The sequence below is a fragment of the Emydura macquarii genome, unplaced genomic scaffold, assembly GCF_026122565.2.
Source record: "Emydura macquarii macquarii isolate MOO-44397 ecotype Brisbane River unplaced genomic scaffold, CSIRO-AGI_Emac_v2 contig_3530, whole genome shotgun sequence".
Lineage (NCBI taxonomy): Eukaryota > Metazoa > Chordata > Testudines > Chelidae > Emydura > Emydura macquarii.
The window spans coordinates 4,091,905-4,108,762 of NW_027133667.1; the positions used below are offsets into that span (position 1 = coordinate 4,091,905).

A 16,858-nucleotide genomic window follows, 5' to 3' on the forward strand; every position below is an offset into this window, starting at 1 on the left:
TTTGTTGCCAAAAAGTCAGCTAGTGTAGACCAGCTCTGACATAAGCCTTACGCCCCTTGTGGAGGTGGGGTTATTATATCAGTGTAGTACGGCACTTGCATGGGCTGGAGAAAGTCTGTAGTGTAGACACTGACATAATTAGGTCAGCGTAAGCTGCCTTATGTCGACCAAACTGCGTAGTGTAGACCAGCCTTTAGGTGTGTGGGTGGATAAACATAACTATTCCATTTGACCACTAGATGGCCCTGTTGGCCTACATACAAAATGAGGCAGCAGGTCAAAAAAGAAAAATCTGTAGTTCTCAACAAAAATTCCCAACTCATTTTCTTTTTACATTACTCATTTTTAATTACATTATGAGAAGTTCTCCACTTACACTATACAAGGAAAGGCCTCTCCATGTGGTACAGCCACCTTGCAGAGCATAGCGGTCGCTTAGTTGGCTGGCACATCAAGTTCTCAGTAGATTTAGTGGTTCTCCCTCCACCGCCTTCCCTCATTCGTAAGCACAACCTGCACACCTTCTTCGGCAAGATCTATTTTCATATGTTTCCTCTGATTCTCCCCGGCCTCTGTCCTTCATTCTCAGCATCGCCAGCTCAATTCAGGGGTAATATGACCTTTTCCGCCAGTCCCCATTCTCACATCCAGCAGTGCCACTCGGCAAGGAGGCAGGGCATGTGTCAATGGTTAATATTTTTCCTAACCCCAATATAAATAGAAAAAAAAAAGTTTAATAGCTAAGAAATCAAATCCATTTGGAGTTCTGCAAAATGCTAATGCAGAGTATAGAGTGCTTGGTCCAGTGCATGTTACTGTAGGAGTCCAGAGGCCTCTCCAGGCTGCTCTCTTGCCATCTGTTCATCTCACGGGGCCACTTTCACACAAGAGCAAACCCTGGCCTTTCTGCCTCCAGCGCTTGGCTCCCAGGGCTGTCACCTCCTTGGGAGTTGACTAAATGGGAATGGTTGGTAACAGTTCGTTGTGTATCTGCTGAATTGTAAACTCCTTCATTTCTATGGATCGATGGCGCTCGTGACTCTTATTTCTTGTGGAGGAATTTCATTTTGCTACCTGAAGGAGATGAAGTGAGGAAAACAGCCTTTACCTAGTGAAATATACAATGGAGAAAGTCTTAGCTCCATCTCTCACCCCAGAGCCAAGTGGAGCAAGGATGGAGGTGGAGTTGCTGCCCTTGAATTACGCCTTCCCTCTCCCCGCAATACTGGACCTTGTTCCAGAGCCTCTCTCCTCTCCCAGCCCCTCCAAGGAAGGAAGTGGCTCCTCCTGGAGTCAGTCACAATAGCACTGCATGTGTCAGCCAGACAGAGGTGATTTGAAAGGCCTTCTCCCTCCTTTCCCCTTAGCTGGGAGTTAAATGCTCTGCTTTCAAAGGGCTTCCAGCCCTCTTTCTCTCTGTCCCCCTAGGTACTTATATGGCCTACGCTATTGCAATAGCTGAGCGCCTCAAAACTGTTCATAGATTTATCTTCACGACACCACTGGGAGCTCAGGGCCCAGACTTTGATCCCCCACCCAGCCATACAGCTCCCAGTACCACTGACATACAAGTGCATTAATATGTGGCCCGACACTGACCACTAACTAACTGAAGGCCCCATGACAGATCACAGGAACATACTGGGGGAAACCAGATTCAACCCTTTGGAGAGTGGCGCCACTTCAAATAGCATCTTTGTTGCCAGATCACTGAACTGCTGTCAAGAGTAACGTGCCACACAACCACTGTGAAAAGACAATGGTTGCTCTAGCATCTTACCTAGTCCTTTCAGGAATTTATTGACTCCACTCTGCTCCCCACTGGGGAGCGTTTCCAGGTACTCCTGGGCACGTACCTCAAACAGACCTGTCGGCAAAAAAACCCCACAATCCTTTTGGTTCCAAATACATAATAATACCTTGTTCTTCATTAGCAGGGCTAAAAGCACTATATTAAGGAGGTCAGTGCCACTATCCCCATTTTACAGATGAGGAAACTGCAGCTCACAGAGCAGACATTAACTTGCCCCAGGTTACCCAGTAGACCAGTGGCAGAGCTGGTCTCCTGAGTCACAGTCCAGTGCTCTATCCAGTAGGCCACACTGCTTCCTTGTGCAGACATGACTAGCCAGACTGATCATCTTTGCTTCATGGAGGGAATGGAGGAATCTTTTCAAGAGGAATCTCTTGATCACTCTGACATGGAGAGATCAGAGACTAGAATACGGGGCTCTTGGGGGAATTAACATTTGGGGGCCACATTATCACCATCTAGGAAAAACGCCTGGGTCCCTTTGACCTGTCCAATGTCCAGTGATCATTAGATCTTTTGAGGAGCTTGCTCAACCAGCACTGACCAGAGATTTGGATGAGACAGCCCCTCAAGTTAGTGGCACCTTAGAGGCCATGGGACAGTAGTTAAGACTGAAATGATAAAAGCAGCTCTGAGAACGATGGACATTTACACAAATGTCTGTATTTCCCCAAATAGCCACAACAGTCACATCCAACCCATCCAGCTCTTCCTCTACTCACCTTTCCCTTAAATGCCTATCCCTAGAAGAAGGCATTACGATAGTAAACACATATACATCAATACACTGGAGTTAACGCTAGTTCTATAACATCCCTCACGTAAACTCGACATGGAATTGAAGGGCAACCAGCTACTTATGCTGCTTAACGCATCATGAGAAGGTGTTCACAACCTAAGAGAATCCGGTGAAGCACCCCTAAATGGCCACTATTTCCCAGCATTCATTAACAAAGCTCATCATTTCAAACACTTGACAAACACTAAAAGCAAAAACAAACAAAGCACTCCTGTCAGGTAAATAATACTTTCCCCAGCTTTACAGATAGGGAAACTGAGGCAGTGAGAATTTAAGTAACTTATCCAAGACCAGAGAGAGAGAGAGAGGCTAAGAACAGAACCCAGGAGTTATTGGCTTCTAGGTCTGTATTCAGGCCACATCTCTCTCAAAAGGGGATGTCACTGCAATCTTTCAAAAGCACATGATCATTGCCTCACTCCAGAGCTACAGCCAGTGCTGCTCCGGGAGATGACGTTGTCTGATGCTATTCTCACCGCTCCCAGGAGACTGATGACAAAGATTCCACAAGCCTGCATGGAACAAGAAGAGCCCCTAACCTTTGACCACCTGTTTCCGCAGCTCCCGTTCCTGAATGAAGCCCCCAAACATCTGGGTTTCCATGAAGACCTCCAGGAAGCGTCGAAGGCTCTTGGAGGAGACGGACTTACGGAAGGCCTCCCGCTGCAGGGTCCGCTCCTCTCGCTCGCTGGGGGTCAGGAACAGGGAGTAGTGGCCCATGATCTCCACAAAGAAACGAACGAAGGCTTCAGATACCACTTCGTTCAAGGGGCTGGACTCTAAGGAAGAGGAGTGGGGGGAGAAGCAGAGGAGAGAGAGAAGAGGGAGAAGAGAGGTGACGGTGGTGCTGGTGGTGGAATTATAAGGAGGTGCGGGGCGGGAAGGGTCACACACTGGTTTACTCTGAAGTTGCGTTCCTGGCTGTGGTTCCAATCCACACCACCTTACCAGCCCTGTTTCTGATGCCTGCTGGCCTCTTTAGAAACTGCACCCTGCATTGGCCTGGGTGTGAGGAGCAGCTGCAGAGATAGAGCAGGTTAACAGGTACTTTTCCACTAAAAAGCTGGAAGTGAGTTGCCAGTGCTCCCATACAAGCACTACGTAGGTTGCAGAGCCCTGGCTGGTGATTCCACACGGTGCAGATCCTCAGTGTGCCCCTCATCAACCCCCACTCTCAGGTGCTGTTTGAGTGTAGCAGTTAGTGACGCACACTGCCAAGTGGGAGACCTTATCGCATGTTACCGATTCACCCCTGCCCACGCTGGCAGTACTGCAGGGGGCCCGCAGGCTCCACCTGGCTGGAGGGGAAGGCTTTACTCACAGGACTGATACCAAAGCGACATCCTCAGCTAGAAGGAGTGTGGCAGCTACCCTGTGGATAGGGTGGGGGTGAAGGAAGGATGTACAAGGCAGCAGGCAGAGGTGACACCATGGCAGCTAATCACATAGTCAGCAAAGGTCACTAGTGTGCTGGAAAGTTTAGCAAAGCCTCAGATAGTTCTAGCCACTGAACTGTATCTTCACTTCAAACTGGGGCCAGGAGATGAAAAAAGAGTCCCTTTTGGGGAAGTGGAAAAAGGGCCACCAGACCCACCCGATGCAAACAAGCCAACAGGCTATGGGCTTTACCATGTTTGCCATTCAGAGGGCCCTCCTCCCTGTCGCTAGCCAGCTGGTTCCTCTGCTCCAGGATGTGCTCTAGTGCCGCCTGCAGCTTCCGAGGCAGGATGGAGTCCTCGTCCTCCATCTAGAAAACACAAGCACACACGCGGGCACCTTCTTAGGATGGGGCTTGCGCTGGCTCTGGGAACCTGCATTTCTCTCCTGCATTTCTCTCTCATGTGGAGTCAGGGAGAGATTGGGCAAGGACACAGAAGGGCACGCTGACGTTTATCTGTTACGAAACCCGGAGAAGAATAACAACAACACTGGGCACTTACCCAGCACCTTCCATTCAGGGCTGTCAAACCCTTCTACAAATATTAAAGGGGTGCCTCTCCCAGCTACACACCTCGCACTGGACAGCTCTTTAACTTTTCGTTGCAGCTGTTCAATCTGAGATCATGTCTCCCAGGCTCCCACCCCTGTCTCCACTGCCTCTCTGGAGGTTAGGTGTTGCTCTGATAATATCAGGAGCAAGAGTCATCTGGTCAAGGCCAGCAAGCAGTTTGGCAGGCACAGCTGCTGGGCTGAGATCTGCCTGTGGCTCAGTGATTTCCAACCCCTCCCCGCCCCCGCCTCAGACAGTGACATGCAGGGGGCAGTGGGAGACGGACTGAGCAGTAACAGAACTGGGAGTCAGAAGGGAGGGGTTTGCCACACTCTAGCTGCTGGGCGTGGGCAGAGATATTTAAGGGCTATGTAGCCAGGGCAGCTGACAAATGAAAACTGTACTAAAAGATAAGAAACAGCCGTTGTCCTCATAGCACCTCTGTGAGGGAGGGAGGTGCTAAAATCCCCACTTTAGAGATGGGGAACTGTGGCCCCAAGAGACTAAGCCTCTTTCCCAAGGTCTCACAACAAGTCTGTGGCAGAGATGGGAGTTGAACCCAGCACTCGTGAACCAATCCAATGTCTTAACCAGAAGATTGATTTCCTGCCCTAGCCTGAATTCTTTGGGTTGTGGTTGTGATTCAGAGGAATTGGATTCTGTTTAGAAAACAAACAAAGCCACCTGATAATCAGTCCCTGGCTTCCAGGTCTAGGAATATGTTCCCGGACTCCCCAGAATTCATGCTCCTCTGCTCCAGATCAGAGGGAATCAGAATCCAAAGGCATATTAGCCTGCAAACTGATGGCCAGATTCCCACTGATTGGCTTCCCACTACGGTCCGGTAATGCAAGACTAGAGGGAGGAACATGAGAGGGACTGATGAACACAAACACTGAAAGATCCAGTAAGACCAGTCCTCATTGGACGTTGCAGATATGATCCTAGGGTGTAATGCTGACCAGTGCTTAGAGCACATGACTCTGGAGTCTATTCTCAGCTTTGCCTTTGTCCGTGGCTTTGGACAACACACTTATACGGGCCTTGTGCCTCAGTTCCCCATCTGTAAAATGGAAATGATACTTCTCTACTTCACAAGGATTAGGGAGGGTTTAATACCTTAAAATTTAGAAAGTGCTTCGAGATTCTTTGAGGTGCAACGTGCACAGAGCCCAGTGACATTACTGTTAAACAGCACCTGCCATCAAATCCTGCCTCCTGACCTGTGTCAATGCAGGTGCTCCTGGTCCAGCCAGCCAAGCAGAATAAACAAATACAGGTCAAGGCAAAAAGATATCAAGGAAGTGGAAGAAAAATCCCCATATGGAACAGCTCTACTCACCTGTCTTAGGAATCGGTTATTAACAAGATCAACCACAAGGACCTACCAAGGAGAGAATGGGGAAGTATTATTTCCTGTCACTGGAGATAATCCCAAGCCTTCCTGGCTCTCAAGGAAAGCTTCTCCCCTCTCACAGAACCACAGCAGCAGGAGGCGATATAAAATACTGGCCAACAGCAGGGCCCTTGCTGTGGTTTTCTGACCACTTCACCACAAGCCACAAAATGACAGTTTGAACTGAAAGAAGCTGTCCTACAACCCTCCTGAACATATTCTGCCTTCACCTCTCCCCCAAACATCCCAAACCCTTAAACTAGAACACAATCAGATCTATTGTCTAAGCTAAAAACCTTACAAAGAAGCCCCAGACTATATTATACAGCCAAGGATGAGTGAGTGACCAAAATAATATGGGGATTTATCGTGTGCTCCTATTCAGAATTTACTCTATCTCACAAAACAAACAATACAACGTTTAAAAAAAATTTCAAATTCATCATGTGTCACCTGTGGAACTCATCGCCCCAGGAATATTGGAAGTAATTGCTTTGCAAAGATCAGCTCTGTATGAACAGTGTTGGTAGTTACAGAACAGGTGTGAAGTGGAGAGGAAAACAAGGTCTCTGATCTAAGCTCATCTTTAAAAGATTATTTCCTTTACCACCTCACCACCAGCAGTGCCATTAATGGGCAGAAGGTCGTAGCCCACCAAAGGGGCTCCATTGTCTCTTCTGCACTGGAGTCTAGGAACACTTTGGATGCGAGGCTGAGAATGTTATGACTCGTCACTCTGTGTGTGTGTGTGTGTTTGCCCTCACACTCCACTCATCAGTCCTTTTCGGAGTTATTCATTTATTACGGGTCTGCTTATAGTGATTATTTATTTACTTATATTGTGGTAGCATCTGTGAGCCCTACTTCACAGACTAGACCCCATTGTGCTAGATACTGTACAAACACAGAACAAAAACACGGTTCCTGTTCCAGAGAGCTTGAAATCTAAGTATATGATAAAAGACAACAGTTTAATACAGTCAGTCAGACAGAAGGTCCCAGGCCCTGGACAAACTCTAAAAAAACAATTAAAATATGACAGACTCAGCAACTGACTCACCAGGTGTGCTATCCTGGCAGCAATATAACTATAACAAAACTTTTAATAATAAACCCCACCAGCAAAAATCACCACTGCAGCGATTCTACCAACTCCCTGTGGGACAGGCAGCAAAATGAAGGCCATTACGTCAGTTCCCCCTACCAGAATGTGGTACCGTCACTGCTCACTAGGTAGCAGCCTGTGTGTTTTGGAGCCCAAGGTTACAGGTTCTATTCCTGACGCAGTTCGCTGGCAACTGGAACAGCTGTATTTCTACAGCCACAGGTAGTTACAATGCCACCCTGCCTTAAAGCAATGACACAATGTAATGGGTCTAAGTGGCAAACCTTCGGGGCGAGAGGACGACACAGTGCAGCAAAGGCCATGGCTTTTAAAAACAACAGTCTCGTATGAGTTCATGGCTCACCTCTTCCACTGGTAGCTCCTTGAGGCGGGACAGTGAGCTGGAGAGCAGGCCAATCAGGAAGGGGGTTGGTGAGCACACAATGTCAATCATGGAAGGTGGCAGGACGGGGATGTAGGTGTGCTGCCAGGTGAAGGGGTAGAGGAGAGCCACCATGGCATGGCAACATTTTGACAGGGTGCTAGAAGACAACACAAAACACATAGCGGTAGAGGCAAGGGAGAAGGTGGGCGCTCAGCACTTGCAGAAAAACCAGGCCCCTTTCAGGTGTCTCAAGTTGGGCCCCCACAACTCTTCTCCCTAGTCTTTAGTTCCTGGTCTAAAGGCACATGACATGGGTTAGGATTACCAAAAGCTATTCCTCTGTCACATGACAAGGGGCAGTTTTCCACTGACTCCGGTGGCTGCTGTTACAGTGCATGCCTGGCAAGAACAGGCAGAGGTGGCTAACTGTGCAGCTTTGTTTTCTTTAGAGAATAAAGATACAATGTTGAAGGCACAGCTTCTACTGATGCTTAATTCTCTCCCAGCCCTGGGACACCCCTTTAATTAACACCATCTTCGCTTTCTGACACTCGGCGTACACCTCAGTGAAGAACAAGGCTTCAGGGAAAAGGGTATCAACGCACGTATGATGAACGGTTCAGAGAAAACGGGAAACAGACCAAAAACCCTATAGAAACCAGGACAAAATAGTATCCTATCATAAAGATCCTGGTCAGGACAGTGCCCCAGAAGGCTCAGCTGAGCCAAGAGGAAGGTGGGGAGGGACTAGAGATTGCGAGTATTGTCTACACTGCAGTTGGGAAGTGTGACTATCAGGAGTAGGCATACCCAAATTGCCTTTATCTAGCTAGATCAATAACTAGCTTCAGTAACAAAATCACTGTAGCCATGGCCGTCGGGCAGCAGCATGGATTAGCCTCCTGAGTGCAACCCTGTCCGGGACCCGGAGCACATATTCGAGTGACCAGACATGCTGCCGCAGTCTCACTGCTATTGGTTCTTGAGCTAGCTTTGATCTAGCTAGATGCGTACATGTGCTGAAATCACACCTCCTGATTGCAGTAGAGATAAACCCTGAGGGGCTAGAGTAGGGGATATATAGTTTATGCTTTTCCCATTCAAATGCTACCAGTGACTCTGCTGAAAATTCCTTCATGGACAAATTCCAAAAAGGTTTGGCCAGAGAACCCTTCAGAGCGCTGGAAAGAGAGGTGGGCGGGGCATGCGGTCAGTTTCACGGGGATATGCAGAGCATGCAGCGGGACGCTGGCTGCTCATCTGTTCTTGGTTTTGGAAACGTTTGTGTATGTCAGGGGATAGGGAGGCTCGCCATAACAAGCTGTGTACATAACGTCATTTCGGTTTTACTAGCATCCAGCTCTTGAAAGAATGGGGGAGGAGAGAAAGGCTAGTCTGGCTTGAAGGAATCACATGGCCAGGAATGCACTCACAGCTGGCTTGTGTTAAACTCCACAGGGAGAATTTACAGTGAGAAATGTGGCTCTGGCAGCTGTTGCTGACTTGTAATGAGAGAGAGAAGAGGGTTTGGTAGATGTGGCCTTGAGCTCACTCAGAAAGTAAGTAAGGCCTGATTTTTTCTCCAATTAAGTCTGGTAAATTTGAGTCCCTCCAGCATGACACTAGAGCAGACTTAGGAGAATATCATGGTTGGTCCACAGGTTTTGGCTGGTTTCCACTGGATAAATTCAATTTGGCAGAGTGTGACTTCTGTTGTTGGGCTATCAGGTGAAGAAGGACGCTGAGCAGTTTATCCAGAGGCACATGCCAGTCAGTCAGGGGATAAGTGAATTCTGATGCTTGGGGAGAGAGAGGAATCCATTTAACACTTCAGTTTAAAATCGGGATAACGGTACTGACCTCCTTTGTGAAGCACTTTGAGATCTACTAATGACAAGTGCTATATCAGAGCTAGGTTTTTTATTATTATTTAGGCTTTACCTGTGACTAGCAGGTGAAGAGCATATTCTAGGGCATTACTTCCAGGGACTTCCTTATGGAGGGAGCCTCTCTTTATAAAAGAGGCCCAGAGTTCCACTTCCTTGCCTAAAGGGACACTGTCAACTTGATTTGTTTTTAACTGACAATTGTAAAAAACCCAGACATTTCTGATGGAGCACCCTTTAAATTATGTTCCTGCCCACTTCCCGCGCTCTGTGCACATTCCAGCCTGCTGCCCCTTCACCTCCTCTTTTCCTATGCTTCTGCTGTCACTAGCAAGTCCCCTGTTGCAAGGCCTGCACCAACCATAGATAGCGATACTGACTACCCACAGAGTCCTGTCGATTGCACAAGGCAAACAATGTGAGAGAGAAAAATTGTCGTTGTTTGATCACGTTCATTCACAGCAAACTTGTAACAAGAGCATGTCTACCATTTTAAATGGGAATATAAGGCTGACTGGATGTATTTGGGGAACTTCAGCCTTTCAACTGCAAAATGGAACCTCGGTGCTTTAGAATGATTAAAATCTCGTAGGAAGACACTGGGGTCCGTTATTTGCGGAGACTGTCAATGCCTCCCTGTTGTGTGGCAGATTAGCAGCACGTCACGCTGAAATGATACTCATCCCCATTTCCAGGCTGGGAATCCTATCAGTTATCATCTGTTCACTAACCTTCTGCTTCAGGTTGAGGTTAAGGAGAAGAGGGAAAAGCAACTCTTGAGTGCTCAGACTGCCCGGGCCCTGATCAGTCTGATTTTAGACCTGGATACAGCATGGAGCATGTGCTGCTCTTTTTGGTTTGTCATCTCCTGCTGGTGTCCGTGCTGATTCTTTTAGATCTGCCTTTGACACCATTGACCATGAAGCATTGTTCACGCAGCTGCAGTCCCCAGCAGGGACACAGGAGATTTGTGACGAGATTGTCCGTCCCTTAAGGGTAATGGTGTGTAAAAGTCAGCCCACCCTATCCCATGGAGTGGCCCTTTAAGAGGGTGAAAGGTCTGATTAAATATACAAGGACCTGGAAGACACTTAGAGAAAGGAAGTGGTCCAGGAATAAGAAGCGTTTGGGAGGACATCCCATTACAGTTTATTTAAGGACACAGAGCCAGAAGCCTTGTAGAGAGAGCGGGGCAAGGCTCCCCGCTCCCCCAAGCAACTGACATGAGCTGAAAGAAGGGGAACAGCACAAAAGCTGTCTCCTTTCTCATAGTAGAGTAGACAGCAGGAGACGCCAGTGGGAAAAGGCTGGTCCAGCAGCGGATAAAGCTGGTGAAGGTCCCACAGCTGACTCATCGGCGGTTCAGTTCCAGAAGGGCGAGCTGAGGAAGTCTGCTTAGGCAGGACCACAAAATCTGACTAACAGAGCCCAGCTCCAGGGAAGAGAGCTGGGGCGGCTCCTGGGTAAGGAGAAAGGGTGGAACTAACTCATGCAGCCCTGTTCCAAAGAGCAGAGCTGGGGATTCCAGCTTAAGGAAGGACTGAAAAGGGGGAACCCTGAGAAAGAACCACAAAGGGTTGCTGGACCAGAGGCTGTTTTCAGGCACAGGAAAGAAGAGTCTCCTGGAGGAAGGAGCCAGAGATGGCTGGTTGGACTAAGCCCAAGACAACCAATATCCCTGCATGTAGCTGAATGAGCTTCTACTCGTGCTTAGGGCAGGGGCACCATTTAGGAAGGGCAGGGTTTGGCATTTGTCCTAATCACTTTGCTGGCTCCTCTTCCCTCATCCCCTCACTGGCCTCATCTTTGCTCAGCCAATAGGAATGCAGCAGTGGCAGAGCCAATAGCAGGGCTGGATGCCGTGCAGCACTTTTCAATCTTGAAAAAACAAAGAGGTTCAGCAGGTGGAAGTAAACTCCAAGCAGGTTCTGTGCTCAGTCTGCAGGTGCTGCAGCTTTCACCATGATCTGTCCCTCACCTTCACACTAACACGTTAAAAAGGCAGGAGCAAGCTCCTTATGACACTAATAGACAGCACACTAACAGCAGCCTTAAGCACATTCAGGGGATAATTATCCTCACAGACAGCCCAGTTTTGAAAGTTTCAGGCGGCAAGAGCAGCACTGAAGACAGAATGACCACCTGGAATCTTCCCCTGCTGTGAAGAAGTAAGTAAATGCTGCCTCATCATAAATATTGTTTAAATTACACTTTAAACTTCCCCATTTTTTCCAATGCTCTAATTTTTTAGTGAAAGGCAGTATCCCAGTGTGGCCATTTATTCTTCCATTTAATCCCACTTGTGAGAATCTTTCCTTTGCTTACAATGGATTTTGGTTGGGTCAAATTACAGGTAGGTCTACATAGGCTGTTACATACAAATGCTGTGAATGCCTTGATCTTACCAAATCTCCCCAGGGTTGCACTTTTCTAGGACCTATTTCCCAGAATACCTTCTGAGGAGTTGCTGGTCCTTTGTAGGTGGAGATCCAAGCTACGACTACCCTCAAGCAGCCATTTTGTAGCTGTGTGTCCTTTTCCAACTGGTAAGTAATATTAGCTCCTTTTGTACTTACTCTTTAATATTTCTCAGGGGGGCAGAGTCTCATAAACTTGAGTACCTCAGTGAATTTTATTGAAGTGATGTTTACTCTCTCAAATCCTTACAGCTACACACTAGAAACCTCCTTCCAACTTAGTTATGATAAATAAAAGAGATCCTTCAGTGAACATAAACCCAAGCCAGTCTGAACAGTTTGCAAGATTTGGCTGCCAAAATTTGTTCATTATAGATCCATGCTGCTAAGATCCATCATTTAATTACACACTAGATAGTGATTTATGAGTTTTTTAAAAGTTTGGTATCTCAACTACTTTTGAACCATCATTAATTTATTCTCCTTCATTTGTTAATTAATGCACATACTTTCTCTCTAATACTACTTTCCACCTTGACAAACTTTTAAATGTTCATCTTAATCCTGTAGTTTAGCATCAGCTCATTTATGTTAGTGGTGAAAGATCAAGTTACAACACACAATCTGAAATTTTCTTTCGTGATGGATTAGAAAGCTCTCAAAAATATCATGCCCAAGATTAATCTAGAGATCATGCAGCTACTGTGCTGGCCCTGTATATAAGAAAACCACATCAAGCCAGAGGTGCTGCACCCCCGCACCCTTAGTTCCAGCACCTATGACTTCTTTTTAAAAAAAACCCAGAAAGTTATAAAATCATAGACTAAAAAAAGATTCCGAAATCTTTTTAAATGGCTGCGTATCGACTGAAAATAGTTCTTAGACCAAGATTCCTGTGTTTGCAATCCAAACATTGGAGCACTTACTAAAAGTGAAATGAATCAAAAGTAGGCGAACTGATTGTTTTTCATTGTCTACACTTAGAGAAATGCAGAAAGTAAAGCACATAAGTAGTTACCACCTACATTAAATTTTTAAAATTCTTTCATTTGTAGTGGCCTGAATCAGTGTTGTCATTATTATCTGCCTATTCAGATTTGGGATTGGGAATATTTTGCTGTATTATCTCCTGATTGCTCTAAAATTTACAAATAAACTTAAAATATGGCTTTAAATTGGTGTTTATTTTTTCTTTATATAGGAATTAGGTACAGTGCTCCTGTCAGCTAAATTTCTAACTTATTACTTGCAAAAAATTCTAGAGTTTTCAGTTGCCTAAGATAGCCCCTGAAATAATGTTTAAAGTTGCTCACCCCTACCAAAATCTGAAATGGCACCCCTGGCTTACGGCTGCCACTAATAAGTGAGACCTTTGGAAGGAGGGTGCTCTTTGATTAAAAAGATCCATCTGGACTGGTTTATGACCCATCTGAAAGAACGTGAGACAGGGCCCACCTCTGGTACCAGGCCTGACTGAAAGGGGGCGCACCAAGGTGACCTCCATGCCCCTCACAGGACTTTAGACCAAGATTTTCAAAACCGAGTACCTGAAAGGTAGGCTCCTAAATCCATATTTAGGCTCCTGAGTAAGTGTAAGTGCTGAGTACCCAGCAGCTTCCACTCAGGACAAGGCTGCTGCTACATTCTTAGCACTTTGGAAAAATCATCCCACCTATTTAAGAGCCAAAATTTGGGTCTAAGGAATTTGACTCTGAGACATCTTTTTTTTGCCAGTTGTGGTTTTTAGTGTCTAGGACTGTCACTCTGATTTGAAAACAAAATCTCACTGCAAAGACAGTCTAATACACAATCCATGTGTGTCACTTAGCAGCCCTTAAGTACTGGTGGTTTCCCCATTCCCGCATTAAGGCCTGCACAGGCCTGAGCAACGCTGGGGAAAGATTATCTCAATAGATCAACAGATTTTTTTGGGCGGTCATTTTCTTGGGTTGAAAAGCAATGTTTACTCTTGTTGCTAGGGCAAGGAGGGTGGGGGGAGCTAACAACCAAATTCTCTCCTTTTCCACTGCCAAGCTTTGGATTGACAGATCTTTAAAAAACACACAATATTAATTCCAAACATGGAAGAGACAAAAGCATTTCACTTGCTTTACACTTGTTAGATGAGTTTTTGGCTCAGCTTAAAAACATTTCATAATTCACACAGTACTTGGCAAGAGTCCTTTCCACTTCCTTTCACGGGGACTTCAGATTTTGTAGCAATTAAAACATATAAATAAACTATATGTGTATCATTCTCTCTCTCTCCCCCTCTCACCCCTTTACATTTACACACACCCTCATAAACAAGTATATTACAGATAAACACAGTAGTGACATCCACATGATAAATTAGAGACGTGTGATAAATGCAATTTACCTCACACTTTTCAGCACCTCACCTGCACTCTGACCATTAACCCGTCTCTTCTGGACCAGTGTTTCTCAACCTTTTAAGTAGCAAGTACCCCTAACTTCTGAAAATTTTAATAAGTACCCCAACACCCAATTTTCCACTCTGAGAAATACAATCTTTTTCCCCTTTACCGCTGGATGACTGTATTTCTCATGAAGCAGTTGAGTTCTGAGTTCTGAGTAGCAGATCACAACCCCCCTGCTGTTTCTCCCCTCCTTCCCTCTTTCCATATAGGAACAAAGGTCAATGCCAGCCAATCACTATGGCCAGGTGGGAACTTGTGAGGTATGAGCGGGCACCAGCAGCCCACCAGAGTGCATAGCAGCGCTCCCCATGGCCATCCCTAGGGGCGTACGGGCCTGGGGCAAATCACACTGTGTGGGCCCCTCTTAACATTTTTATACTAGTAAAATCTGGGGTTGTCAGTTTCACTGCTCAGTTAGAGCAGTGAAATTGACAAGTGAGCCTGGCTCCAGGACTGGGCAAGCCGCTGGGCTCTCCGCCTGGCTTTCTAGGCACCAGGCTTTCGGTCAGGGAGGGGGGCTGCCACCTGGGCAAGTTTCAGGCAGCTGCCGCTTGGCTGCCAGCCCGGGAGGTGGGTGTCTGCCACCTGCTCTGAACTGGGGCAGAGGAGACTTCCACGCAGGCTGGGACCTGGGGATGTGGGCAGGCGGCAGGCAGCTGCTGCCCATCTTCAAGCCAGGGCGCGGGAGGCTGATGGCAGCCCCTCAGCTGTAAGCCCAGCTCGCAAAGCGCAGGAGGCTGCTGCCGGACTCCCACCTGGGAGCTGGGACTGGGCAGGACGTGGGCGGCTGCTGTCTGACTTCCCAAAAAGCCAGCGGCTGCTGCCCAGCTTCCCAGGACTGGGATGGCTGCCGTCCACCTCCCAGCTAGGAGGTGGGACCAGTCAGGAAGCCAGTGGCTGCCATCCACCTCCCCCAGAAGCCGGCAGCTGCCACCTGCCTTCCTTCACTGGGTTTTTTGCCACATACCCCCTGCCTCTGTCTCACATACCCCAACACGTACCACAGGTTGAGAAACTATGTTCTGGATTATTACTAGCATTCCAAACTCCTGAGCAGCTTCTACTAGCTGCTTTTTTCTACTTTTTTTTTTAAAAAAAAATCTATTTGCCAGATAAGCATTTGTTTTCTTTCCCCCAAAATGTGCAATTCCCACTCCCAAAGTAAACAGTATTTCATACTTAGTAATTTCCTTGTCCCCTGTCCCAGGATGAGTGACATTCAGCTTTGAATCAATGACAGATTCGAAGTCCAATATCTCAAAAGCTGTCACGTAATAGAAACAGGAGTTTTCCACCAATGGATAGACTCCTCACAGTGTTGCCAGGGCCAAATGTTAAAAAATCATGAGTCAGGTCCCAAAAATCAAGAGATTGGCTTAAAAATCATGGAATTTTTTGTTTCTAGTATTGCACTGGGGTTATTTTCTTTGCCTTCTGGTTTCTGAGCCTTTAAACTACTCTTGGGTCATGTTTTCAAACTTTTTGCCACAACTATGTTTTAAGCTTATCATAAAAAAAGAAAACCAAGATCCTCGTGAAATAACTGACTCCAGGAGCTGAGGTCTAAGAAAAATACTAAATATTGCAAGATTCACAATAAAATCAGGAGTGTTGGCAACATGGCACATAGTACTTGATTCTAGCCATTTTAGATTCATAGATACTGGATGGTGCAATATGATATAAGCGTTTTATTGGCACTCATTTGGGATGATCTGCCTAATAATGTGCTGATTCCAAACTTATACCAATAAAACCCTTGCATCTCACCACACATCCTCACTGGCTAGAATCATGTAAAGGTTAATCTATGCCTATGTCCCTACTGAATCCAGCCACAATGCTGCACTTATCCTACATGGGAGGAAAAACCTCCCAGAGAAAACCTTGTCATTATAAACGTTACCGAAATTATCTGTCTAATTTAGACATCTGGAATTGTCACCGGTTAAATGCAGTGTCAGTGCTTCATGCCTTGTGTAGGAATGTACTTTTAGAGGATATGAAAAAATGTATATATGTACCATGTCAGTGAATGTAACTAAACAGATCCTTCCCTCCCTGACCCAAAGATGCTGTAAAGGAACGGAAGTGAGGAGCTGCTGCCTGTATGCTACAGCCCACCCAGCTTTCCCATTGGTGTGATGAATTTGCATGAACTCTACCCTTAAACATCCCTGGACCCCTGCAAGGTGACTTATTCCTTTGCTCCCCTATAAAAGAGGCCTCTCCACTTGCCTTCCCTCCCCCAGTCCCAGGGCTGTAGCCCGGCTGGCTGGGATCTGTGAAAACAGACAGCTTGGAGATATTGTACACTACTTGAAACCCGATCGCACTCATAAGTGTCATTACTCATCTGTAGCTTTTCCGTTACTGAGCTTTGAGAACTCTCCTCTCTGAATCCTCAAGCGCTTAAGGACTGGATTGCTGCCAGGCACCAGCTGCATAAAATCTTAGAGACCTGGAATCCAGTGCTGAACTTGTGGGAGTGAATCAGTTTAAACCCCAAACCTCAAGAACCAATACTACAAAATTAGTCAACAGCATTTGAGAACCTCAGCGAAAGGGCCAAGAGACACTGAGTTCCCCCCTGAGGCTTGGCTCCTGTGGGCTAGGCTGAGAAGGG

The 16,858-nt window shown here is 46.6% G+C and overlaps 1 protein-coding gene across 2 annotated transcripts in view; it reads right to left on the reverse strand.

Moving 5' to 3' along the window:
* Positions 1-322: 322 nt before the first annotated feature.
* The window catches only part of DENND2A (DENN domain containing 2A), an 85,051-nt gene continuing 68,515 nt past the window's right edge, over positions 323-16,858 (reverse strand). For both annotated transcript variants that reach the window (XM_067536252.1, XM_067536251.1), the window contains exons 15-20: positions 7,468-7,645; positions 5,945-5,986; positions 4,242-4,359; positions 3,152-3,391; positions 1,781-1,867; positions 323-1,074 (exon numbers count right to left, since the gene is read on the reverse strand). In XM_067536252.1, the coding sequence (XP_067392353.1) occupies positions 1,043-1,074; positions 1,781-1,867; positions 3,152-3,391; positions 4,242-4,359; positions 5,945-5,986; positions 7,468-7,645 (697 nt within the window). In that variant the 3' untranslated portion in view covers positions 323-1,042. The remainder of the gene's footprint in view (positions 1,075-1,780; positions 1,868-3,151; positions 3,392-4,241; positions 4,360-5,944; positions 5,987-7,467; positions 7,646-16,858) is intronic.